We start from the raw sequence: 27,447 nt of genomic DNA, 5'->3' as shown, positions 1-27,447 counted from the left end.
TAAACAAGTTGCTTTAAGAATATGCCCAGCTTCTGCATCACTGATTTTTCTTCCACAGGGAAGCTGACCTCAAAGGCTCTGACATCTGCTACAGTTTGGCAGAGGGGAGAGAGTTCCCTACTTCTTACATAGTTTTTGGGAAACTTTTCACATCCTGGAAAATGTAAACACAGCAAGATCTCAACTGTATCATACTGTTAAAAATACAAATATGTAGAGACATTGATTCCTTATTTAAATTTCATTCGAAAATATGCTAATATAAATCAGACAGCAGAGCAGTAGATTATTCCATTACCTTGAGAATATTAGCATTATTTACTGCCATGAAGAAAAGGAATGAGAATTTAATGAAAGAAGCATCTAGTTGTAATTAACTTATGGATTGATTGGCTTGTGACTTGACTGCTCAGCATTAGATTTTCATCCTCTCCCAAATTTGCTGCAAACAAGCATAGCGTATACTGAAAATATTATTTCTAACATTTGTATTTGCTTTCTTAAATTAAACCATTTATCACTTTCCAGCATGACAGGACCTGTCACATAAACTGTCTTACACAATCTGTCTGTTGGGGCTAGCTCAATTCTTCAAGAAAACCACATGCTAGCTAGGCAGCTCATTTCTAAAATATTACAAAGAGATTCAAATGATCAGATTCAGTTCTGAGAAACTTCCTAGCAGATGTAAGAAAATTTAATAAACAGAAGAACCATAATTATGTGAGCTGTATATTATCTTCTCAGTAACAATCTAGAGGCTTTATGGTGCTGTATTGTTTGCATATAATGGCCAAGATGTAAAAAAAAAAAAAAAGTGCCTAAATGTTAACTTCTAAATCCTTATTTATGCTCCTAAAAGTGCCAAGCACCCAGCAGATCATCAGTGGAAGACCCAATCCTGCAAGCACGTGTGTGTGTGTGTGTGTGTGTGTGTAGCTTTTTAAGCATGAGTAATCTCACTGACTTCAATAGGATTACTGATATGCATAAAATGAAATCCTGGCCCCCATTAAGTGAATGACAAAACTCCTGTAGAGTTCAATTGGGCCAGGATTTCACCTGTGGATTAAGTACATATTTAAGTGTTTGCAAGGCTTTAGGGACCAAAATCTAATTTTTTAAAAAAAATCTTGGCTGATACGTTTATGATGGCCATCTTTAAAAAAATGGTATTGTTTACAAAGATTCTACAATTTCCAGCATTGCCCACTGAGAGCTAGGGCATGTCACCAGAAACTTTCCAAATACAGAACTTTGCAAGTGTGTCCTTTGTTATACAATGGCACTTCATGTCAATCATGCTGATCTAAAAATATACCCTGGTGTTCTCTGTATTTTAGCTTCCCAGCACTGCATTATTCATATGTCATACTACAGCTTGTTGGAAAATGAAAAATAATCGCAAAAATGTTTGTTTCCATTTTTTTTCTCAAAATTTTGTTTTTGGTGAAATTTTCTGACCAGGTTAACATGTTCAAAAGCACCTATGTGACCTAGGAGCCTAAGACCCATTCATTTTCAATAACACTTAGGTGCTTTTGAAAACTTGACCCCAGATCTATACCGTTTGCATGTGTATACTGAAAAATAAATCCATGTGTAAGAATATGTAGTATTGGCAAATTCTATATGATTACAGCGCCTTCTAGTGGCTGGACTACCAAGAATAGGAGCTCCAATAGTGGCAGCATGTTTCCTTATGCAGGAGGAATAAATGCAGATACTAGGAAACTCCACAAGATTAAAGAGCAGTGACTGTATGAAAATGGCATCTTCTTATTTAAGAGATCTGCTCTTTGTGTGTGGATCCTGTCCAATTTGACTAGTTTAATGTCAAACATTAGGGTTTAATACCATTTTGTCCTCTTAGCTCTACGAGCCAACACATTTGTGGGCCAGAGAGTTGGATTCAATTCTGGCTCCTGCATCCTCAACAGAATTGTTAATTAAGTTTTATTTACAGGGCTAAGTGGTGTCCTCAGTGATGAGAACTGTGCAAGCCCCCATGTCCCTAGTTGGGAAGAGAGGAACTACATCCACATCTATGACTATCCCTCCCATTTGGCAAAGGCTATCTATCATAGGAGCAGTCAGCCCATGATTTGATTATCTCATCCCTCAATGTCAATGCCAGGACCAAAAATAACATGTTCTAACTGCTCTCTTATACCCATGTTGCAAATGGCATGGCAGGTAAGTAGGTGCTCTCTGGGATAGCTGTCTGCTAAATTCAAATCTATAGATCTCTCAATACTAGTGATCAGGTAGGAGCCAGAAGCAGTGCTGGCTTCTGAGCTCCCCAGATGAATGTATGAGGCTGGCAGTCAGAAAGTCCTATGACGTGTGAACTCAATCAGTTTGATGAGGGAGTTATTGGGAGTTGTTGTGAGGACCTCACCACAATCTGTATATTTTTCAGAATACACCTTCATTTTAAAATAAGGCTGTTGACAATTTATAGCATCCCCTGGGTGAACGCTGTGCCACTGAAAATATAGAATGAGATTTTCAAAGATGCAAAGGGGATTTAGACAATTATTTCCCATTCATCTGAATAGGAATTAGGTTTGTCCAAATCATCTCGGTGCCTTTGAAAACCTCACTCATGAAGCATGAATCTTGATAAACACAAAGGATCAAATTAATCCCAGGTGTAAAACCAATGAGGCCAATAGAGCTGTATGACGAATTAATTTGACCTCTTATACTGAAGTTACAGCAAGGGTAGCTGATGTTGTTATCTGATCAATGGTCAAGGACTTATACCTCTCATTGTCTGTTTACGCCAATTCTTAAGGACTAATCACTAATTCCATTAGACCATATCACTGTGCAATCTAATAATACTGTATTATTACATATAATACACATTTTGTAAAAAACCTTAAAATTTGAGCTCGGATTCATTCTTTTCAGTAAAACCTATCTACTTCAAATGGTGCAGAAACTGAAGGGCAGAGCTGAGTAGACTAGAAGCACAAATGTCTTTCGTTTGATCATGTGATGGAAGCTGATAAGAAGTTGCAGCCTGATTTTCATCAGAGACAAGCACTTCACTCAATGCAGTACATTACAGAGGTGAGAAGTTGAGCAATTATCTGTAATTACAGTCATGAGTTAAAGCTGTCATCATAAATGGAAAAGAAATTAGCTACATGCATAGTGCAGCTGCTGAACCCCACATCAATTGGCCTTTAGTTGGCCAAAGTAGCTATATTTGGTGAAAACAAAAACCCTATGAATGTGAATGGAAATGCACATGTGATAATAGAGACAAAAAACAGAGTAAGTACTGAAGTAGTATTTAATTCTGAAACCCTTATTCAAATAGATGGCATCACATTGTCTTCTGTTATTACTCTCAGAAGTTCTGAATTAAAAAAACAAAACAAATGTAGTGGGGTCTGAATCAGAGCAAATTATTATTTTTTTCATGTGTGAAATGTAAATTGAGCACTTCTACAGTGAAAGCCTTAGGCCTTACTCCTCAGTGAACTCTGAACAGACAGGTTCCCTGCACGCCTGCCTGAACTCCAGTGATGTTACAGGGGATCTGTATGGGTGCAGTGACATATCTGCATGGAGGTCATGGCAGAATCAGGCTTTATGGGTTACGTAGCAACAGCCGTTCCTTCCTTACCCTTCTCAGGATTTCAATAAGGACAAATATAAGGTACTACAATTAGGAAGAAATAATCAATTGCCTACATACAAAATGGGAAATGGCTTCCTGGGAAGGAGAACTGCAGAAAAGGAGCTGGGAGGTATAGTGGATCACAAAATAAATATGAGTCAACAATGTAATACTGTTGCAGAAAAGAACATTATTCTGGGATATATTAGCAGGAATGTTGTAAGCAAGATACAAGAAGTAATTCTTCCACTCTATTTAGCTGATAAGGCCTCAACTGGAATACCATGTACAGTTTTGGGCACCACATTCCGGGAAATAAGTGGACAAACTGGAGAAAGTCCAGAAGAGAGCAACAAAAATGATTAAAGTTCTAGAAAACACAACCTGTGAGGAAAGATTGAAAAAATTGGGTTTGTTTAGTCTGGAGAAGAGAGAGCTGTTCTCCTTATCCACTGGGGACAGGACAAGAAGTAATAAGTAATAAGTTTAAGCTGCAGCAATGCAGATTTAGGTTAGACATTAGGAAAAGCTTCCCAGCTATACGGGTGATTAAACTCTGGAACAAATTACCTATGGAGGTTGTTGGAATCTCTGCCACTGGAGGTTTTTGAGAACAGGTTGGACAAACAGCTATCAGAGATGCTGTAGATAATACTTAGTCCTGCCTCAGTGCAGGAGACTGGACTAGATGACCTGCCAGTCCTACATTTCTAGGATTCGATAAACCAAGGCACAGTCTTCAAAGAGAAATCTTTATAGACATTTTTTGTACACATACACAAATATTTTAATATAACTGTATCTGAAAAGTTATCCATATTTTTAGTACACTTATAATTATTAACTAAAAAGATAGTCTTTTAAATTTTGTAAAAATGACATATTTTACACATCCTCTATTTACAATTGTGACATACTTAAATGTTATAAAACACACACTTTTGACCTTTAAAATATATGTATACTTGACTCGGTATTAGATATATTATCATTTACAGCAAACTTAGGGCTTGCTGTGGAGTTAAACGTTCAAATGAAATTTCATATTCTGCCTTGCTTAATAAAGACTGCTCGATAACAACAACAACAACAACAAAAAAGATAGGAAATGTACAAATATGGTAGCAGGCAAAAAAACAACCATCAAGCTAGCAGTTTTAAAAAATATTATCACTGTGAAGACTTCCAATAAATTAAAACCATATCCCACAATCCATTTTTACTGCATTGTTCATAATCACTTTAACCCCTCCTTTTCTTTTAAAAAAAAAAAAAGTCCTCCAGAGGTATGTATAAAGTCACAGATGTTTCAGTCAAATGTCAGGATTTGATATCACTGCTCCTGGCAGGGCTGTGTTTGTTCTAGTGATGGTTCGTGAATAGGTTCGTTCCATTCCTTGTGGCTTTGCTGGCTCCTCCTTGTACATAATCTTTTAATTAAAAAAAGATTAAAAGAAACAGATGAAAACAAAATGAACCCATGGAGTATTAATTTCAACTATTTTTACTGTTTTCAATTATCGCATATTTTTGGTTTCTTAAATAGTATATTATTTATTTTGAATGCTTGATAGAGGAAACTTGTAGTTCAAAAATTCACTTAATTTGGACACCCAATTCTGCAGTTATTACTCAGGACACACTGCCCTTAAGAGGGTTTTTTGAGTTAAGATGGCAGAACCGGGACCTTGGCTGGAATCCTCAACATGAATATCTTACATTCTGTCAATCAACATAATGTATACTTCTCTAAACAATGCTTTTTCGACAGTACTCTCAAGTAATCACAAGTCGAGTAGTCACCTACACTTTATAAACTCCTTAGACTTACCTCTATTTGACGACTTGTAATGTTGCATGTGTATACCCCATTCCTGCAAACAGATCCTTGTAGGCAGACCCTAGTGCCCATGTAGAACCCCAGTGATTTGCACGGGGTTGTAGGCAGTTGGAAGGATCCTTCTGACAGCAGGATCAGGGTCAGTAATGTACTGTACAAATATAGGGATAGATGCTGCACATTTTTACTCATATAGCTAGCCTCCCTTGCGTTTGTAAGGGTCTGTAGGATAAGGCCCACAGACAATTAGACCTAGATGCGCCAGAGAGAAACTCAATAGCAAAAAATGCTTTCCCCTGCCGTATGTCATTGTCTGCTACGTTAAAGATACGTACAACTACTAGGAAAAGTTTCCTTTAATCTCAGTAATATTTACTTTTGCCATTTATAGTAATAATAGATTGAGAGCTTGTCTTCTTCCCAGAAAGACTACATGAAGAAGTGAAATATTTCCAGAAATAACATAATTATCATCATCTCACAATATGTTGCAGTTGTGAATAGTGGATAATAGAACAGAAAAACTCTTTACTGATGCTTTTTGAGGATAAGAACAATACCTGCTCTGGTACAGTGCTTTTCATTCAGAGATATCAAAGTGCTTTACAAAGGAAATCAATATAATTATCCCCATTTTACAGATGGAGGAACTGAGGCACAGCGAGGGGACGTGACCTGCCCAAAGTCACCCAGCAGGCTGGTAGCAAAGCTGAGAACAGGACCCAGATCTCTTAAGTCCCAGTCCAGTGCTCTAGCCACTAGGAATCACCACTGTTTCTTGTCTTTACCAACACTTCTTTATAAAGTCTGTATTTAAAATAAACATAATTGGCAGTAATTGTGCTACAGAAGTTAGAATTTCTCCTAAACTCCTTCTTGTGAATGTATTTGTTACTTGGGGATCAGCTACCATCAGGGTTCCTCATGAATACTGATCTTGGGCCCAATAGTGACTGAAAAGAATTTTCTCTTGTCCGGGAGCCCATGAAATATGAATTCTCCAGCATATAATGATTACTCAGGCTTAGAAAAATTAAGAGAGACAATCTTGACATAACGTTCACATTTACCAAAAAAACAGACAAACCTTTACCTCTTTTACAATGAAGATTATTAAATTTGAAAGGATTTTAAAGGCCAAAACCTGCACATACAATAGGAAAGTACTGAAAAGAGAGGGGCAGATTCTGAAACTCTTACACTGACTACTACCTTATTCTGCAAGTAGTCTGATGGACCTCAGTTGCTCAGGGAGCCCAGAGTCTGCACCCAGTACACAAATGAAATCCTGCATTGGTGTATGCAAATAGGTGTTTGTGTCTGCAGTGTGGATTACTGTGCAACTAAACCCACACTTTAGCACACACAATTCACACATGCAAAAGAAAGATTTTGTACTTTGTAGTGATTGTGCATTTTGCATGACTTTCCTAATGTACCTGAAAATTCGGTCTTAGGAGTCTATATTGCTATTTATCATTTATGTTGATCGTGTTGACTTTTTCTATTTCACTCAGCTTCAATAATGAAAATAGACACGTCAGTTTTACATTACAGTCTGGTCAGATTCACTTCCTGGTTCTCATGAAACAACACCAAGATGTTGTATTTGGCTTCACAAGAATGCAATGGAGTATTTAAACAGAATAGGTTTTGTGAACTGCTTCTCCCTTCTTTTTGCTGTTTCTTAAATCTGAATGTTGTGTTTAAAGTTAGTTGACAGTCTCTCTGCATACATGCTTGTGTAAGTATTGGTCCAAATTCTACCTCAGATATTCCCTGGAGCCAATAAGAGCTGTGAACATATGTCTCATGGCAGAATTGGGCTGTTATTTTAAAAATTAGAATTAAAATAAATATATACAAAGGATTAAACAACACAGGCAGAACAAGTACACAGAAGGAAAAAGAGATGTTTATTGTAATATTTTCTTCCCTTGGTGATCCAAAAGTCCCCCCCACTTTCCTTTTGCAATGGTTCTACTCAGGCAAAAGTCTCTCCTCATTATGCCTGGCTTCTAGAGAAAGTCAGTACAGAATGATTCTGAGGTCCCCCTCCACCAGTTCCCCGCCTCACCCTGGAATTCAAAATCACCTTCCTACACAAGCACAGTGCTTACTCTTCTGCCAGGGTCTGTGGTGAAACAGCTGCCATCATTTTCTCTAGGACTCAAACTTACTGCCTGTGCACGAGCTCCTATTGCCTGCGCAACAGAAGACACAATGCTGCTTTTAAACCTGTTTTCTTTCCCTGTTTGTGGTTCCTAAATCACCCGAGATGTATGTTCTTGACCTTCTCCTTCAGCCATCATTATCATCATTGCAGCACTTGCCTTATGGCAAGGAAGGCAGAATATGATGCTTTTCCAACCATTTGGTATTAGCAGGTTACCATGCCGTACCATGGACAATATACTTTCCCCACCCAAAGACTGAGGATATCATCTTCTGCTAAGCCCCATCATCCTAACAGTCCGAGAAGCATTAGTCCCAAGGTTGTTCATGAATCCAAACTGCACATGCATCACATCTTTTTTTTTATTTCAAACACCTCACTAGATTGAACAAGAGTAGTTAGACCTGACACTTAAATGGACGTAAAATGTAGGTCAAACAGAAAATCAGCAAATGAGAGCACGTGACATCAAAGGAAAGTATAGACATAAGAAAAATAAACATACCACTTTTGTCTATAGTATTGAGGGAAATGTTAGACAGGGAAGAAGAGAAGCTGTATAAGCATGGACCATGATAGAGCTGCCAGAAAAAAAAAAAAGAGAAAAGCATATGTAACGAGAGAGTCACTGTCAGTGGGTGTGCTAACAAAACAGTCTCAAATACAACAACACACCAGACCATAATGTCATTGTAGAGAATATGGTACAATTAGAATGGTGCCTCGAGGTTTGCCACTGTGAAATAAATATTTCAGCTACAATTTACAGTGCATAAAATGCATGGTGGTGGAGCTCTCTGCTCAAAAGTAGGGAACTCGCACAGCAAGAGGACTCGAGCTGTGCAAAAAAATCATACTGCTTGGAAAGCTGGAGGGCAAATTCTTGTTTTATTGCTGGATTTGCAGAAAGCAAAATGTGGTGTTCTTTTGCCCTTGATAATATTTCTGCAACAGCAAAAGACAAATTTCATAGAGACCTATTAGTGAAACACAACAATTGGATTGTGAACTTTCCGGAGAATTGGTATTTTGTGTCCACAGACAATCTCTTCACAATGGTAAGAATATGGTACAATGGTTTCCAAAGACACTGGTCAGCCAGCTGGGAGAAAAATATTGAAAGCTGTAAAAGATCTTTCTTTTTGAAACCTGCCAGGTAGGGAAGGCAAAATGGAACAAGATGGTGTTAGGAAGAAACACATTTTTTTTAGTTAGCTTTTCAAGAGGGATTTTCAAAACACCCTGGTTTTGAGGAAATGACCAACAAACAGGGTTTTTGCTCTCATAGGCTTTGGTGTTACTAAATCTCTTGGAAAAATAACAGCCTTGTTATGTACAAGTAATGATGTAGTAGTCTATTAATATTTGTCTGCACAGAAAAAACTTAACAGCTTACTGATACTCATGTTCACATTTGTATTTGAAAAGTATTCACTGAATATTTTATGCAGATTTCAGCTTGTGGAGTGCTTGTAACTTGTTTATTTTGCCTATTCATTTTTCATTATTTGTAGTGCCTAATTTGTTCAACTAAGTCACATGGTAGCGTTTCTGCTGAGTGACTGGATGATTAAAACTATTTAAACAGGAGACTCATGACCTGTGAATAACAAATAACATATTCAACAATTCTAAACTTAACATAGTAACACTTCTGGTATGACTTTTTTTTAAAGAATGTGCTAATACTTATGAAATGTTTGGAGTTCAACAAATATTTTCCCAAATAAACTAGTGGTAATCAGAATCCTCAGATATTAAATAATAGCCAATAATGAGCCAGATTCCTAGCTGCTGTAAATAAGCATATTTCCATTTACTTTAATGGGGCTATATTGATTTACACCACATGAGAATGTAGCTCAATGACAATGACGCAAACTTGCCATGTTTATTTGCAAATATATTTATGAGTAACTTTTCATATTATTCAACAAGCTGTAGCTATCATTCACCTTACTTGTGAAGATACATAATCTAAGTTAGCTACCATGGGATCTAAGAGGTGTTCATTAAATATCCTTGGTACATACCAATAATTATGACACTTATAATTATGTAAACTGAGTACCTCTGTGTACATATGGTACTTATATGTGCAATTAGCCATTTTGCATGTACAATTATTTGTTCATGTGTGAAAATTTTCCAGATGCAATTTAGAGCTGTTTACATATAAACATGCACCAAAATAACTAAATCAGTTTTAATTCACCCCTTTTGTTATTTGTTTCAGTCTCTGTGTGGAATCTCTTATTGTAGATAGATTAGTACTTGACCTAAATCAAAACAAGACACTCTTAATTTGAAGTAAGAGAGTCCGCACACAGACACAACACTGAAATAAGAAAAGGTGTGAATAAAAAACAATTTAGTTATTTTGGTTGATGTTTGGAGCCTTTGCAAATGTTGCCTATAACTAAGGTTGAGTTTTACCAGGGAATGATTCTCTACAGTGGAGAAAGGAATTACTCTCTGATTCTCAATACTCTATTTAAACATAAACGATACAAATATTTCCTCCAATTATAGATCTTGTTTTAAAAGCAATTTACTACTATAATTACATACTCACCTCATAGTTGTAGGTTAAACCGAACAAAGCAAGAAATGGAGAGTTCATTGGCACGCTAGCTTAACTGACTAACATTTCATCTCCCTAGACCTCTGTTCAAAGCTGGTTTAGATGACATCTAAAATGACTCTGGATGTCGTCATTTAGTGTAACGGATTTTTTTAGTTCACAATACAAGTAGCAAGGCTGGCAAAAATGACAAGTCTTTGCTCATGAGAGCCTTACACATAATAGAGCAGGAATCATGCAGGTCAGGATTGAGTGGCATTGGTCAAACTGCACAAATAAGTTTGCACAATAATTGTTGCATTATTCTTGGCTCCTGTCTGCACTCTTAGTATTTCACTTGTGCGGTCCCTGAAGTTAATTGTATTCATTCATCATAGGAAACAAATAGCCACCTCCATCCCCATCACCAAAAGTTAAAATAGAACATCTCACCTGTTCATTCATGACTGCAGACAGTTCACTGAGCATATCCTTATAATGAACCTTCATTTCTTCTTGATATTCTAACTGGTCCTCTTTAATAAGGCGTTTGTTAACTTCAAGAGCGTGCCCACATGCTTCTGCAAACTGCCTACAAGCGCAAACATACATCAAAGAACATCTATGCAAAAAACTCCAGTGAAAAAATATTATGCCCTCAACTTAAAGTTATAAACCAGCAGGGACAAATTATGGCACTCAGTTGTAAAACACTACGGGCACTCAGCCCAATGTGACGTACCCAGACTCCAAGAGAAATTTTGCCCGAGAACGAATTGCAAGATGTGGCTTTATCTAGTCCTACATAAAAAATTCTGCCTGATTTAAAGACATATCACTTCACTCATCTCTTTGTATTGGCCAAACAAAGTCTAAATTTTACATTTAAAAAAAGAATGTTTACCTGAAGATTTCCTTCAGAAGTTTGACTTGGTTATCAGGATACTTCTTAGCATTTGTTTCTTCAAGAAAAGCTCGGGCATATGCCATTGGTCCTGCATTTACCTATTGGGTGGAAAGCACCGGGATTAGGGGGCTGAAGAGCACAGTTTGATTGTAATTTATAACACTCTCATTGTCCAAGCCTCAGAAACAATTTCTGTGCTTACGATGTGCGAAATTACACTGACTTCAAATGGACAGTACAGGATGAAATGAGTAAAGATTTTGTTCCTTATTCTGCATCTTAAAGATATTCTGCCTAGCACAAAGCTGCATTCAGACAAATTCCCAAAACATTTCCCAACCAAACCTAAACATACTGATATTTATCTTCCATGTGTTCTGAATCAATGACTTAAACTGTTTATCTTCTGAGGTGCCATTTTCCAAAATATGGTAGGTATTTCAATGTAACAAAAATACCAACATTAGATTGTAAATCAGATCCCCAACAGATGTAAACTGGAATAGCTCTATTGAAAGGAAAGGAGATATGCTGATTTACACCATCTGAGGCTCTAGGCCTATGTGCCAGATAGATGAATTTCTTAGAAAGTTTCATATGCCAAGAGTACGCTGTTGGAAAACGAATCACAATTGCCAAATAACCTCTTCTCTCTAATCCTAACTTCTCTAAATAGGAAATCCTTAAACTCACCTGTACAAGATTGTCTTTAAAAAAAATGCGCGAATGCTCATTTGAGTGCCAGGATTTAGTTTAATGTGGCCAGGCTGCTCAGGTTAGAAAGAGCTGAACATCTACGAGAGGAACCCTAAGGGTGCATCTACAGTGCAATAAGAAAACCACAGCACCGCGTCTCAGAGCCCAGGTCAATTGACTTGGGCTTGCGGGGCTCAGGCTGTGGGGCTAAAAACTGTGGACGTCTGGGCTCGGGCTGGAGCCTGGGCTCTGAAAACCTCCCTCCTCTCTGGGTTTCTGAGCCTGCGCTTCAGCCCAAGCCCAAATGTCTACACTGCAATTTTTAGCTCTGCAGCCAGAGTCCTGCAAGGCTGAGTCAGCTGACTTGGGCCAGCTGCAGCCACGAGTCTTTTATTGCAGTGTCAACATACCCTGACAGACTTAATTATAGCAACACTACCAGGCATGGATCCAACACCCATTCAAGTCAATGGGAGTCTTTCCACTGATTTCAATGGGCATTGGAACAAGACCTGAATACTCTGGAGTAAAATAGATGAAATATGCTCCACGAGTTGCAAAGCCCAAAATAAAAGAGATGGTGTGTTCACAAACATAAAATTGAGCCATTGTTACCTTGACGCTGACACTTCCTTGAAGTTTGAGTTGCAGTCTAATCATGTCCACTTCTTCCATTGTGCAAATCTGTTTAAGTTCCGAAACCTTTTTGGACATCTCATCAATAGCTACTTCAATGGGGTTCAATTCTGTACTTGTTTGGTTTATGACTTGAATACGCTTCTTCACGTAAGGAAATAAGTGACTGGCTGCTCAAAAACAAATGAAAAACATTCATAGAAATTCCCCTCCCATGAGCTGGTAATTATGGAAGTAGTGCTAGTGGGTTCCTAGTTTAGACTGCACAGATTTTTTCCATTTTATAAACACCTTTGTGGTACATGAAAATTAATATTTAATCACCAGATACACAGGGTTGGCTCAGCAGATCCAAACTGATTTTTTGATGCAGTCATTATTGGCTCTATTTTGAATTCTAGCACTATTTATCTCGTATATTTGTCAGAACCTGACAGCTGAAGACTCTCAAAACTCAGAGATTTTAAAATACACACATTTCTCACTCTGTTTTAAGGCCTGATTAATAAATGTGTGTTTAACTTTAGGCACGTCAGCAGTTCCACTAAAATGAAAAAGACTACTCACATGGTGAAAGTCAGGCATGAGCTTAAACACTTTGCTTAGCTGAGGCCTAGATCTCCTATGTTCGCTAATTTTAACAAATCAATCACGAAACAGTAATTATTCTACATGACTGATGTCATAGTCACAAAGGGAAGCAGACAGAGAGAACATGCTTCATGAAATTCCAGAGTGGGGAAGGAAATCATCCAGTGACAATTTTTGAATTTCAAATGTTTCTCCTGTCCCAAATTGTGCTGAAAATCTGAAAAAAATTTGCTTAATTGAAATTCTTTTTATAATAAATTTCAATATATTTTGTTTGGATTTTTGACAATTTTTAATCTTTTTTTATAAACTGTAAATTAACTTAAATTTTGAAACAAAAAGTATCAACATGAAAAATAGAACTTTTTCGTTTTAAAAATGTCATAACAGGACAATTTGACAATTTCAAGTCTATTTTTTTTTCTAAAACCTTTTCAAAATAGAAAATTCTTTAAAACCAACCCTTTTCCAGGAGCAGTTTAGACCAAACCGCATTTTCCAATGAAAAAATATTTTGTTGAAAAATTCCCAACCAGCTCTATCCAATGTACTTCCTTCCAGCTCAGCCAGCAAAGTGATTCAGCGAGTTTGTCTCCTGGACCTTGGGAAGTTTGGTAGAAAAACCTGCCTATCCTAAGGCTCCTTTCTGGTTCTCCTGCATACTTTGGGAAGCCTCCTCAACCCCCATGTAACCCAGTGGTGAGCATCTGTTATAGGTCATGGACCCTGGCCAAGCCCCAGCGTATGTGATGGCTGCCGTCTTGGCCCACACACTGGAGTTTGAACGAGGGACCTCCAGAGATAAAAGCATGAGATGCTACAGCTGGAGGTAAAGAGGCACGGCTCTGTTGGTGAGGTTGCAAAAGACTCATATCCTTTGTAGATAGGAAACCTGTAATACATACTGACCAGTGGGTTACACTTACCTTGATGTCCAGTACCCTTTCCCCAATGTACATCAGTTGCTGCCCCACCCCCACAGCCGCTCCTCTTTTCACTGTTACATCCAGTTTTCTTCTTGTAAACTATAAATGCTTCATTTGTATGTGTATAATTTCTATAAGTGTAAAAATGTCTAAAATGTATCCATTTTATCCACTCAAAATACAACACACGTCATTTAGAAGAAGAAAATGGGATGAGGCAGTGGATGGGAAGATGGAAATGGGCGAAGCCATGGGCAAGGGGAAGTGAAGGTGGGGAGAGGTATAAGGTTCCAGCCTAGTACACAAAGCAAGGAATGGAGGCTGGCTGGGTGCTTTGGGAACAGATCTGACCAGGGAGCAGGGCTAAGGAAACTGGGGAACTGCTGAAAAAACCCTAGCTGCTGATTAAAAGTTTAAACACCAGTATGCTAATATGCTAGCACCATAACACATGCACTTTCAGTTCAACAATAGTATTCCCTCCTCCCTAAAGTTAACATCAAACACCTTAGTGCTCCTCAGACACTAAAGAACATCCAATATTCTGTGGACTTCACCCCCTCGCCAGTGAAGCTGTATCGTACAAAAAAGATGCCTCCAGATATGTGGTATTTGTTCCCCTTGTCTGCACAAAATCTTTAGGTGATAAGTCTGTGCTGCAGGCAGCTTTTCCCATTTGGCCCTTGGAGGAGAATATATATTCTGAAGTCAGATGGGGTCTAAATTCTCTGTCATTTTAAGCCTTTCCTTGAATGTCAGCCTCTGCATTCATTTCTACTCATGAGAACAAAGCTCATCAAGCGCATGTTCAGACAGTTCCTTGTACACGCATCCAAAATTTCAGATATGTCAAGTTTTAGCAGTAATTTCATGGATGTCTATCACTTTCCTTTAAGATGAGATTTCAATCATGATAAAGAGCTAAACTTTTTCTGTTCTGCACCACAGTTTAATCTGATTCAATGAAATTGGTGCCTGCAATACTTCTTGCAAAAAGATACCATCCTGTCTTAGAACACAGGGATTTCTGGGCATATCTCCCATTGACAAGACATATAATATATAGGGTTTGGTTTGGTTTTTATATATTTATTTACTGTATATTATATATTAGCCTTCTGTAAACCTGGTGTCACATTCCAATTTTTAACAAATACTCAGATCTGAAGTGGTTTAGTTTTCCGAATAGGTAATTCTTAGAAGCTTCATTCTGCTTTATCTTTAGTCTATGCATGCTACGAAGAATGAAGAATGAGGGTTCTGATTTCACTAAACTGGTGTAAATCAGGAGTAACTCTACTGAGAAACTGGGGTGAGTGAGAGGAGAATAATAAGGACGAATGTCAGCTGATTACAAACAGATCATTTTTCTTGTGTTATTTAATTGTGTGTAAAATCTTATTATATGTGCAATTTGGGCATAGTGAAGACTATGCACAGAAATATGGACACAGTGAAATGGTTATTATTGCTCACTTACAACTATGCTAACTATATACAAAACTGTTGACAAACTACAGATTGTGGATCATATTATGCCCATTGATTTTTGAGCAGCACTACCCTTTGACATCAGATGTAATTTCCTGCAGTCAGAACTCTTAACAGAGAAAAAGCAGCAACATACTTGTCAGGATCGTGCGTCTCTTGCATTGCTCTTCTACCCCACCATGTTTCTTTCCTGACAGCGTGAAAGGTGTTTCAAATACAAAATGGTTGATGTTGTGATGCATTTCAAAGTCAGTCTTCCTGTCTTCAGCCTCCTTCTCTTCAAAGAAAGGTGTGACATACGTGACCTGGATGTAGGCGTATTTTGGATCCAAGTCTTTGGGGTTGACCTGTGTTAACATTATTACACAAGATGAAACAATTTATCTGATTAAAAGTTCCAGGGGGTAGCCGTGTTAGTCTGTATACAGCAAAAACAACTATCTTCATGCTTCCATCTTCCACCCTGGACACATTACACAATCCATTGTCTACAGCCAAGCCCTAAGATACAACCAGATTTGCTCCGATCCCTCAGACAGAGACACAAATCTACAGGATCTCCAGAAAACATTCTAAAACTACAATACCCACCTGGAGAGGTGAAGAAACAAATTGACAGAGCCAGACGGGTACCCAGAAGTCACCTACTACAGGACAGACCCAACAAAGAAAACAACAGAACACCACTGGCTATCCCCTACAGCCCCCAGCTAAAATCTCTCCAACACATCATTAAGGATCTACAACCTATCCTAGCAGATAATCCCTCACTCGCTCAAGCCGTGTGAGGCAGACCTATCCTTGCTTACAGACAGCCCCCCAACCTGAAGCAAATATTCACCAGCAACCGTACACCATACAACAAGAACACTAACCCAGGAACCTATCCCTGCAACAAACCCTGTTGCCAGCTCTGCCCGTACATTGACTCTAGTGACACCATCACAGGTCCTAACCACATCAGCCACAGCATAAGGAGCTCATTCATCTGCACGTCTACTAATGTAATATATACCATCATGTGCCAGCAATGCCCCTCTGCCATGTACATGGGCCAAACCGGACTGTCACTACGCAAAAGAATAAATGGACACAAATCAGACATAAAAAATGGTAACATCCATAAACCAGTCGGAGAGCACTTCAATCTCCCAGGACACTCTGTAGCTGACTTGAAAGTTGCCATACTTCTACAAAAAAACTTCAAAAACAGACTTCAGTGAGAAACTGCAGAGCTGGAACTCATATGCAAACTTGACACAACCAAACTGGGTCTGAATAGGGACTTGGAATGGTTATCTCATTACAAGAAGTAATTGTCACTGTTCACACATTCTCACCTTCTAATCAATGGTTGTGAATAGGCCTCATCTACTCTAACTGAATGGACTTTGCTAACACGTACCCTCCCCGTTGTTGTTCCTTACCCTTGGATGTATATATGTACCCCCTATCTGATTTCTATTTCTTGCATCTGAGGAAGTGGGTTGCAGCCCATGAAAGCTTATGCCTGCAGAAATTAAATTTGTTAATCTTTAAAGTCCTACAGGACTCTTGTTTTTTTTAATTTATCTGATATTGACTTTGTATTTCTACTAATTTAATGTCCAAGTGTTGTTTACAGGTGTGCTGTTTTTACCCACAGTGGTATTACTGATAATTGTATAAACACAGCTCATGATTTTCAAAAGCAACGTTGGACATATAAATTAATATTTAGATAACTAACTATGGGGCATGATTTTCAGGTGAAGTCAATGGGAGTTCTGAGTACAGATCAATGATAAAATTGGATGTGGGTTGAATGAATTAGAAAGCAAATAGCCAGCTTCTGTCTTGCAATGGCAGTACACATTTGGGATGTATGTACTCTTACAGTGCTGTCCTGCAACTACATCACCATGCCAGTGCAGCCCTACACCCTACTAGAAGGCACGGCTCGTTTTTGTTATAAAACAACTGCACACTAGTTCCATACTCTGCTCAGACCCATTAGAGAAACACCTGCTTGGTAACATGTCTGGTATCACAACAATGTTAAATTTTTGGCTCCCAGAAACAGCCTCACAAAGAGAATGCCCGTGCGGTGTGTAGGAAAGCGTGGTGATGTGATCTTACACTTCAGTAGGAAAATCAGCTTTTTGTTTAGTAAATGGGTGTTGAATGTAAAATACAAATAGGGCTAAATTTTGACCTGGGGCACTCACCCATGCAGGGAAGCAGGGGCCATAAGGTATCCCATTACTCCCCCCAAATGGACTACCTACATCACGAGTCATAGTTCGGATACATTTACATTGCAGGTGGGAATGAGCCACCCAGACTGGGAGATCTCATGTTAGCAGGGTTGGAGCTTGAGCTCTAAAAATAGCAGTGTGGACATGGTGGCTTGGGCTGGAAATCAGGCTTTGAAGCCCCCAGTTTCTGATGGGACTGTATTCAGCATGGCTCTGCTATGCCCCCGCTGCTGCCAGCTGTGCTACTGCAGCTACATTGCTATTCATACTCGCACTTACTTGATGAATCTGTGTACACAAGTGGGGGGGGAGGGGTCACACCCTTAGGCTACGTTGATCTTTCTGGTTCGATTGAGCGGTCAGCGAGACCCGCTCAATCGATCAGGAAGTCAACTGTAAGCCCACTCCCTCAAGTAGTGTAGCGCTGAGCTGATGGGAACAGCTCAGCGCAATGTAAACAGCATGCAGAAAGGAAGCAGAGCAATCGACGTGAGTTACGCAAACTACTCTGCGTAGTTTGTGTAACTCCTGTCGACTGCCGCCGAATCGCGCAGTACGTGTGAACCAGCTACCCTTAGCTCATAGTGTAAGTGCAGTCTGAGAGCCACCACCATGGCGTTTTATGTTCCCCACCCACACACACATCTGGGAAGGCTGGGATGGGAAATGGATGGAGCCATGACTCTCCCCCTAATGTGTCAGCAAGCACAGCAGAACCAGGGCAGAAGACTGAGTAAGCTGTGCCAGGAAAAAGGTTTGCACTGCTTAATATAATAATAATATATCCCTGGATCAAGGGAGAACCAGGACCAGGCTGTGATTCTGCTCATGTATCACTGCCACTACGTGCTGCCTCTTACTCAGAGCTTGTGGTGACTTCACAATCCAGCCCATAGTATTCTGAATGAAAGGAACAGGCTTTTCACCAATTAATGTGTTTTTGAATGAACTCTATAGGTCAAATTTGAATGTACTACTCCCATTTTACATGCATCCATGGGCAACATTTCTCCCATACCTTGTTGGAATCTTGGATCATCTTCACATTGTCTGCTCCAAACTTATCTGCATAAAGTTTTAGCAGTCTCTGGGAGATCTCGGAGAGCCCTGTTAACTTGGGTTCTTTATAGATATACTCTTTACCTTCCTCTTCTTCAAAAAAGCCCTGTTCAAAAACAAATAGAAAAGATCAATCGGTGTAATAGATTGGGCAAACTAAGTGTAAACAGAAAAGAACACATACATGTTTACTGTGATGTAAAGTTTAAAGTATCCAATTATTTAGATGTTGGAGTCATTGATTGATTTTTCTGAGTGCTACCATATGTGAATGATGAAGTAACCCAATACATTACACAAAATTTGACATTAGACACAACATGCTTCTAAATTTTAATCAGCTGGACAAGACAACTATTTGTGAAATACAATGGAAACAACTTTGGATATTGGAGAATTTGTTTGATAGTGGTTTGCCTGTACTGCATACTTTTATTTGGCTATGTGGAGAGACTGCCACCTAGTGCTACATTCTAGTTATAAATTACAGATGACTAAATTAGTAGTGACTCATGGATTCACATGAAATACAGTTTTCTCTTCACACAACAAATGTTTCAAGCAATAAGAGCATAAAATTCATCTTATTAGGATGCCATGCACAATAACTGTGTGGGAACAACAAATGAACTGATCTGTGTATGAGTTCATTTAGTTAGAGTACTCTGCTGTAATCTTGAAAAAAACAATAATACATTGTGATATCTTCAAAGACAACGTAACATCTTATTTACACTGGAAAAGATAAAATTGCACAGACTGTAGACTTTTACAAAAAGACTGCATTACAGTCTTTGTAAAGCCATGTACTTACAACATTGGATGTAGCTGGCAGTGTATTAATAAAAGGTCTGTTGAAGAACAAAACAAGAATCTGCCAGTTTCTGTAAGAAATGTTGACCTCAAAAATTAGTATATAAAATACACCATTTGCAAATAAAATATATATATTTGGCGTATGCTGACACTTTAGGATAAAATCTTTCATGGCTGAATGGAACAGATCACATGAACCATTCCCATTAACAACGACTGGACTTCACCACTGACAATGATCTTACACTTCAGTGGGAAAACCAGCTTTTTATTTAGTATACAGGTGTTGAATGTAAAATACAAATAGGGCTAAATCCTCACACATGGTACTCACCCATGCAGGGGAGCAGGGGGCATAAGGCGGGTGGGTTGTTTTTTAGGATTTCATACTGTGTTGCTGGAATGTCGGCAATGGAAATATTGCTGCACGTACCCAAACAATGCCCCCTTGCTTGTCAATGGAAAATAACTTGTTTAGCTTGGATAGCAGAGGAGATTGTCAGTAAAGGTCAGCAGTTTCAGTGCAGAAAGCAAGTCAGAACGAGACAGGTAAAAAGGACAGCAGAAAGACATACAAATTACATCCTTTAGCCCTGACCTATTGTGGGACAGATGCCCAAAGTTGTAATATTCTTTGGTAAGGTTCAGAGCACAAGTCCTATCAGTAAGACCTGTGGGCAGGCAGAGGAGTACAAAAGTCTGGGACTTTCAAAGATGCCTAAGGGAGTTAGGCACTGAACTGACACTGGAAGTTATTGGGAGTTGGGGGTGGTGGTCTAATTCCCATGGGTGGGTACCTTGGAAAGCCCCAGATGAAAAGCAGTATTTTTACACTTGATCACATTTCAGCTGTGGCCTCAGGAGAAAAATTAGAGGAACAAAAGATTAATTATTAATTAATTCTCTGTGGGACTGATAATTACAAAATGATATGTGAGAATTACAGCTTTGTAAAAATAAATTAACCGAAAATGCTAATGTTCATCTAGAAAACATGAAAGAGATCAAGGAAATGATCTTTATTTCAACAGGGCTGGAGAGAAAGAAAGATCTGTCCATAACTCGTCTTCCCAATTTCTCCAGCAAAGCGGGGCCACTATACCTCTAATGGACAGAGGCACTATTTCCATATGTTACACTATAATGCAAATATTGCTGTGCAGTGTCATTCATTAGATAATGCCTGTGAGATAGAATAAAGAGAGAGGTTTGTGATCCCCTTCTAGAAACTGTGATTTGAGGTCTGATGCATCCGGTAGTTGTGTGCTATATAGGAAGTCAGACTAAAATGATTCTAATGGTCCCGTCCAACCCTAAAATCTATGAATCTGGGAATAGGAAGCAAAATTTGTTGTTGAAAGGAAATATGGTATCTGCTACTATCGCTTACAAAAGCTGACTTATACCATACACGTTTCTTAGGGGCACAGACAGCAACTAGATTCATAATAATTTTAATCAGCTTCTTGTACACCAAAAACTGTGAAAGAAATTTTCCAGGTTCTTTCCCATATAATGTAGTAAAAATTAACCCAACACTTTCTCTCATTCTTTGTCTATTTTGTCTCCTTTTCATTGTAAAACTTTCCAGGGCAGTGAAATTGTTTTCCTTTTTGGATTAGAAAGTGCCTAGCACATTGTGGATGTTGCTGGAAACAAATGAAGAATAATAATAGTAATAGTAATCTATTTAACCTTATCTTAATCAGTTTCCCAGAAAGTGGGAGAAAAACTTCTTGGAGAGCACTATTATTATTATTATTATTATTATCATCAAAACCACGTCATAGGCATGCAAGGCACTTTCCAGACATATATCCTGCAAACTCTTACTCAGGCGATTGATTTTGATGGGACTCCAATGCTGGAAAGGTTTGCAGAAATACAAATTGCTTTCTGATCTCGCTCCCACTGAAGTTAATGGAAAATTACTTTGGGTGAAAAATACATGAAAACGCCATTAATTCTATCCAACCCCAGCAAAAAGCTAATCTGGATTGTTCTGACTGAAAATCATCTGCTTTATGTAACCACTGAATTTAAAAAATATATTTTTAAAATTAATCCTGCTCTGAGCTGGGGTAGCCCAGCCTCTTAGTCACTGACTATACGTTTTTGCTAGCTAATGCACAGTGTTTACATGTCAGTGTCAGATCGCTGTGCTAATGCAATATAGCACTTTGAGATGATATCTATGTTAATCGTTTTGGTAAAAAAAAAGGTAACTGACAGATTTATTCTAGCTTTTAATGCGAGAGATATTTAAAAGAGTGGTCTCTAACAACACTTCAAATGACAAGTAGGAGTTAATTGGAAGCCATACAATAATCCTGTCTGCGACATGCCAGACAAAAGCCATTAAGAGTCAGATTGAATATTCTGTAGGAGTCAAATATCCTCCAGTTTGGGGATTTTAAATATTAAGTAGCTGAGGTCACATTATCAAGGCATGGCAATACCTTGTTTTCATATTGCTGCTATTAGTTTATTAGGACAGCATTGCCTTGTAGATAAAAACTTTTACTTTGATCAACTGAATGCAATGGTAGAAGTGAACCCTCATACATGGGTTATTGGTTTCCAGTAGACTTTCATTCATTTGGGGACAGGCTGTGACTCACCATGAATGGCTATCCAGCGTGGGGACAGCTGAAGGAGCTTCTTTTTAAGGCTCATACAAAGAAAACTCACAGTCATAGCCCCTAAACTCAAGGAAGTAAAAGCTCCTTCCTCTTTATGTACTCCTGGGGCAGCATATCACCTCAAAGGAGTTGGGCTATGGGGAAGCATAGCCCTGCTTCCTTTCTGCGCTGGTTTGTGGAGCAGGTCAGGTGTACCAAGGGCAGCAGACTGCATCTCTAATTTATGTTATCTGAAATGGCCCCCTGGGCCATTGCACTAGCTGGTATTGCTGGAACACAGAGACACTCTGGCCAGGTCTCTCTGCCTCAATATGACCATTAAAACGGCAGAGGGAAATGTCTGATCCTACCAGCTGCTGAGTGCCTCCTACAAGGTCTCAACTCCCACAGACCTCAAGGATGCTCAGCACCTTGTTAAGCTGGTCTCAGAACATCTTCAAGACTCAAAGACTTCAAAGCTTCAAGGGAAACCTGTACATTTCCCATTCAAATACTCCCAGCTCTCCCAAAGATCTGTTTGTGACCTTGGGTTCTGCCTCTGTCTCTCCTCCTACTCTTTGTCTGTCTTACCTATTTAGAGTCTAAGCTCTTGGGGACAGGGATTCACTGTGTGTTTGTACATGGCCAGCACTATGGGGCTCCCACTCGGTTTGGTGCGTGTAGGCACCATTGCAGTACAAATTGATAATAATAATGGTCAGCCTTACATAGTGAAGTGCTGGATGAATCCAGTATCTTAGCACAAAATACCAGCCTGTCATTTTTAGCTTCTGAGATTCTGGGTAAGACAGTGTCTTTGGGATAATGTGGGCTGCTCCACTCATCACTCCCAGACCACTCCACAGTGCATTCTACTGCAGGAGCATGGTCCCATCATTTCTAGAGCTCATGGGACGGAGGAACAGTACCTGTAACTCCCTGATGGTGACTGGCCCTTTCCTGGGCCACATCAAGTTCTTTGCACCCTCCCAGCCTGTTCACACATGTAAGGGCCAGAGACAATCTGGTCTTCACTCTTTTTAAGATGTATATAATTTTTGTTGCACTATGAGAGCTAGACACCAAAATTCTGTAGTTTAAGTCAGTGTGAAACATATGGACACTGCAGGTTTGGGATGACTGGGTTAAATGACTTGCTGAACTGTTAGCGAGCCATCTACATATGCAACAGCCCATTGGCAAATGTTTATGGAGAGGTTGCTGGTAAATTCTGGCACATGAAAGGAGTTGTTGAGTCAGCTTTTATGGACAAAGCATCTATCTGATGCATTTGTAACGAGCCCATCACCATGGTACCTAGAGGCCACACACATATATGCAACTTAAAGCTTTTGAAAGAGTCACACTTCCCTTCCCTCCTTTGACTTCACCACTTTCTGTGGTAAGTGAGGCTGCTGGTCTCACTTTTCGCCTAGGGAAGGTCCTGACAGCCATTCTCCAATCATTTTTATTGTAAGAGAGCTTCGATTGCTCCCTTAAAGTGGCAGGACTCAGGCTCACTCTAATCTTCATACATAAGGGATTCAACAGTTGACATGACACTGTGAATCCAGTTCCCAAGAGTTATATCTTGAACACCATCCATTTCAGTTTCTTAACTGATCAATCTCTCAAAGTGAGTCTTAGGGGAAGAGATGATTTTTGAGACACGTAAGCCCAAGCCCAATGAGGCTCTGGAGAGTAGCACCAAGACCCTGAAGCAGTTTTTATACTGGCTGAGAAGTCAGTTAAAGACACAAAGTACCAGAATGACGTCTGTAGAGCAGGCTGGCTGCTGCTTGCTGGAATGGCATGATCTTCTGTGTGGCCTTTATGGTCAGTCCTAGGCAGAATACGCTGCAGTAGTATAGCCTGAAGGTGATGAAGACATGGTTTCTCATGGCTGGGTTCAGATCAGATAGAAAAGGGCACAGTATCTTAGCCAGCCACAGATGGAGAAATATTTGAGGCATTTGCAACTCTTTTGGGTGTGAAGGACTAGCAACAAGTACAGTTGGACCCTGAGGCTGCATATGACATTGACAATTAGTTAGAGAATTCAGAGCTCTTTTTAGCATCTTGAATTTCTTCTTTCCTCGTACCAGCAACAAACACATCAGAGCTGTCCAGACTGAGTTTAAGCTAGCTACAATTCATCATCCAGGCACTTATCTTGCACAGGATCTGAATCACGGCACTGTCTGGAAATGAGACATTGAGCTGGGTCAGCATATTGTTGGTGCAGAAGGTCATGGTGTCTCATCACCTCCCCAGTGCTGGATACCGTTGTCACAACTCAGAGGCAAAAAGCTTTTGGGAAGAAAGAGCAGCCCGTGTTGGTGACCCCTTGGGATCTATACAACCAAAGTCAAACTGAGCCAGCTTAATGAAACTTTGCTCACTCCTCCTCTTGGGGAGACAACAGCCCCTCTTGGAATGAACTACTTCTACATTCTAGTTTAAGCAGAAGCCTGACAATGTATAAATGTTTGCAGTGTGCACTGTGGACCGTGTAGAGAAATTCTTAGCTGCACTGGGAAAGATGAATTAATCTTGACTTAATTTTGTAATCTAACTACCAGCTCAGTGAGAGTAACATGGGCCATGGCAATGCAGATGGGAAGCCAAGTTTCGTATTCCTGAAATCTCAAGTTTTAATAAATAGGCACAAATCTTGGAGTATCTCATTGTTCAGTCACAGTTGTGCTGTGCTGAAGTAGTAGCAAGTACTAGGCAGCTGTGACTAAATGAAAAAAATGAAAGGACCTTGAGTAGGCTTCCTTAATTATATCAGCAAAATCAGAACGTGCCGTTGTTCTGCACTGTTAAAAGCTGCACTGTTAAAAGCTGTTAAAAGCAGGGACTTGACCTTTCATAACTGATTTGCACATGCAGTTACAGGCAATGGGTGCAAATTTTAACTGGCCTTTGCGCAGGTGAACCAAAAAGATGGGGACTACAAGAATTTCCAAGGGTCCAGTGAGAATCCCATTGTGGAGCTCCTGTGGATGTTAGCTGTCTAAAAGAGCACTGACCATGACTACCACCCCAGCCAACTGGGTTGCAGAGCTCCACCTCTCTCAGGATGGCAGAGCTGTTGGTTCACATGCGCACAATTCATCCTGAGGGCTCTAGCAGTAATGCAGGCCATCTGCAGAGACCTCCATAACACCGGGCAGAATCTTGGCCCTTGCAAGCAGAAGTGTGCATTTTCAGGTGCCAGTGTGGATTTTTCTCCTATAGAATGGCTGTGCTTAGAAAGCCTGGGATGCATTTAAGAGGTCTGAACCACTGAGAAGCCAGAGCTCCCACGAAAAATTACTGTACACTCAATTATAATTTTGAAACTAATGCAGTCAGAATTGTGCCCATTTTTTATGGCTGGTTAATCTGACAGATACACTGGAAAATAACAGAGTGCTTTTTGTCCATTGTTCAGAAAGGGTTAAAAATAGTGCAATTTTAAAATTTCACTGTGACCCTTTGAAATCCTCATTTGATGTCAACACAGAATACACACACCAAGGAGCTGCACTGTTCTAATGGTGTTTTATACAATCTGCCCTCTATGGGTAGTTTTTGTTGCAGGTGAGAAATTCAAATTTGGCACACCATGCTCTTATTACTCATTTAAGAAGTAAGTATTTTGCATAATAATGTTTCTGCCACTTTTGAATAGGTATTTAACTTCTAAGTGCTGATTTCACTCAATTGTATCAGTTATTTTATACTGAACAGAGTCATTTTCATACATTTACATCAGTCTAAATGTCTGTAGTTTTATTGCAAAGTTACTTTTTTCACTGTATTTTCATTATAACTTTTTGCTTATATGGCTCTCACATTGTCATCGAGCATTTTCAAACTGCAAATCCATGTGCAGGTGCTTAAATAAAAGTCCTGATTATCAGATATGCTGAATGCTCCACAACTTCCACTGAAGTAAAAAATTGTGAGTACAATAGTGAAGTCAATAGCAGCTGCAGATGCTCAGCACCCCTGAAAAATAACAGGTGGCTAAATATGAATTTGTGTATCTAATTTTGAAAAATTTGGACTTGGGATCACTTAGATGTAAAGGGTGCTTAGTCTGTCTGTCTACAGTGGGAAAAAGAATGTGTCTATACAGTTTTTAATGAATTTAAGTTAAGATGAAAATAACCTTTCATTACCGAGGTTTGCAAGCAGTCTTGGCAATGAATGGATGAAAAAGCCTAAGGTATATAATGAAAATGGAAGTTACCGGCATTGTGGGGCAAAGGAATGTAGAGAATTACAAAAAGGATACTTTTCAGAGGAAAAGTATGCAGGCAAAAGGCATGGATGGAAATGGATTGATTTTTTCCTTTCACATCAGGACTTATTTCTAAGATGTTATGTACAATTGGTAATACGGTGCTGAGAATATTTGTAAACCTTGTGCATCCAACAATGTTTTTTGACTGACTAAATGCAACACTTCAGATTTCCCCTGGTAAATGGCATTACCCATCATTGTTCTTTTAGTGCACATTCCTTTAATTACATATTACACTCCTATCTTTTGTCCCTGCGGCTTTGTTGGGAACAATCCAGGCCAACTCCCCCGTCCCCAACATGAAAGCTCTCTACTCTGTAGTGAAACTAAAAATCCCATGAATGAATTTTAAAGCCACAGGTGTTTGTTTAGAACTTAAATTAAGCATGCACCAGTATATAAACCAAGCGGCATTTGTTTGTGAAACAAACATACTCTTTATATCACTAAGGCTGTTTAAATGAAGTTGCCCTTGTTGCTCTGGCTGCAGAACAGCCATTGCATTGCAATGAAGATACTGTTTGTTTGAGCTGTAGCTCAGCTACTCGTTTAGTACTAGCTTGAGCCTTAATGCTCATCCTTCAGTAAGGGGTGACATGTAGCTGCACCGCCCCAGGAACTGCCTTGTGAAAGAATGGTGACTTTGTAAGTCACGATGCCTCCCCCGTTTCCCTCTTTCCCAGGCAGGCGGAGGAAAGTAAGTCTCTGCAGTCCTTTATAGGGTGCAGCTTCTTTCCCCCCTTGCACCTGAAGAGTTCAATTTTGCTGACCAGCAAATAAGGGCCAAGTCTTTGTCAATTCCTTCTCCGCTCCACCTCCCTCAGCCACAGAGGGGAGTGTCAGGTGTGCAGCGCCACTGTTCCAGCTGGAATTGGAGTAACAATCCTATGTAGACTCAGACAGCAAGGCTGAAAAATAAGGATGGGGATGAAGGGCAATAGGCGCCTATATAAG

The 27,447-nt window shown here is 39.4% G+C and overlaps 1 protein-coding gene across 10 annotated transcripts in view; it reads right to left on the bottom strand.

The window, feature by feature from the left end:
- Positions 1-4,375: 4,375 nt before the first annotated feature.
- The window catches only part of DOCK10 (dedicator of cytokinesis 10), a 213,013-nt gene continuing 189,941 nt past the window's right edge, over positions 4,376-27,447 (bottom strand). For 8 of the 10 annotated variants that reach the window (XM_067562553.1, XM_067562432.1, XM_067562620.1 and 5 more), the window contains 7 exons: positions 18,719-18,865; positions 15,600-15,810; positions 12,435-12,625; positions 11,121-11,221; positions 10,670-10,808; positions 8,159-8,234; positions 4,376-5,067 (listed from right to left, as the gene is read on the bottom strand). In XM_067562553.1, coding sequence (XP_067418654.1) covers positions 5,000-5,067; positions 8,159-8,234; positions 10,670-10,808; positions 11,121-11,221; positions 12,435-12,625; positions 15,600-15,810; positions 18,719-18,865 — 933 coding nt within the window. In that variant the 3' untranslated portion in view covers positions 4,376-4,999. Of the gene's footprint in view, positions 5,068-8,158; positions 8,235-10,669; positions 10,809-11,120; positions 11,222-12,434; positions 12,626-15,599; positions 15,811-18,718; positions 18,866-19,572; positions 19,644-27,447 lie in introns of those variants that run through there. The other 2 variants (XM_067562498.1, XM_067562961.1) reach the window with 2 other exon arrangements.

The sequence above is a fragment of the Emydura macquarii genome, unplaced genomic scaffold (genome assembly GCF_026122565.2).
Source record: "Emydura macquarii macquarii isolate MOO-44397 ecotype Brisbane River unplaced genomic scaffold, CSIRO-AGI_Emac_v2 contig_18, whole genome shotgun sequence".
NCBI lineage: Eukaryota > Metazoa > Chordata > Testudines > Chelidae > Emydura > Emydura macquarii.
The sequence above is the reverse complement of the archived record's forward strand: the minus strand, read 5'-3'. Positions and strand labels throughout refer to the sequence as shown.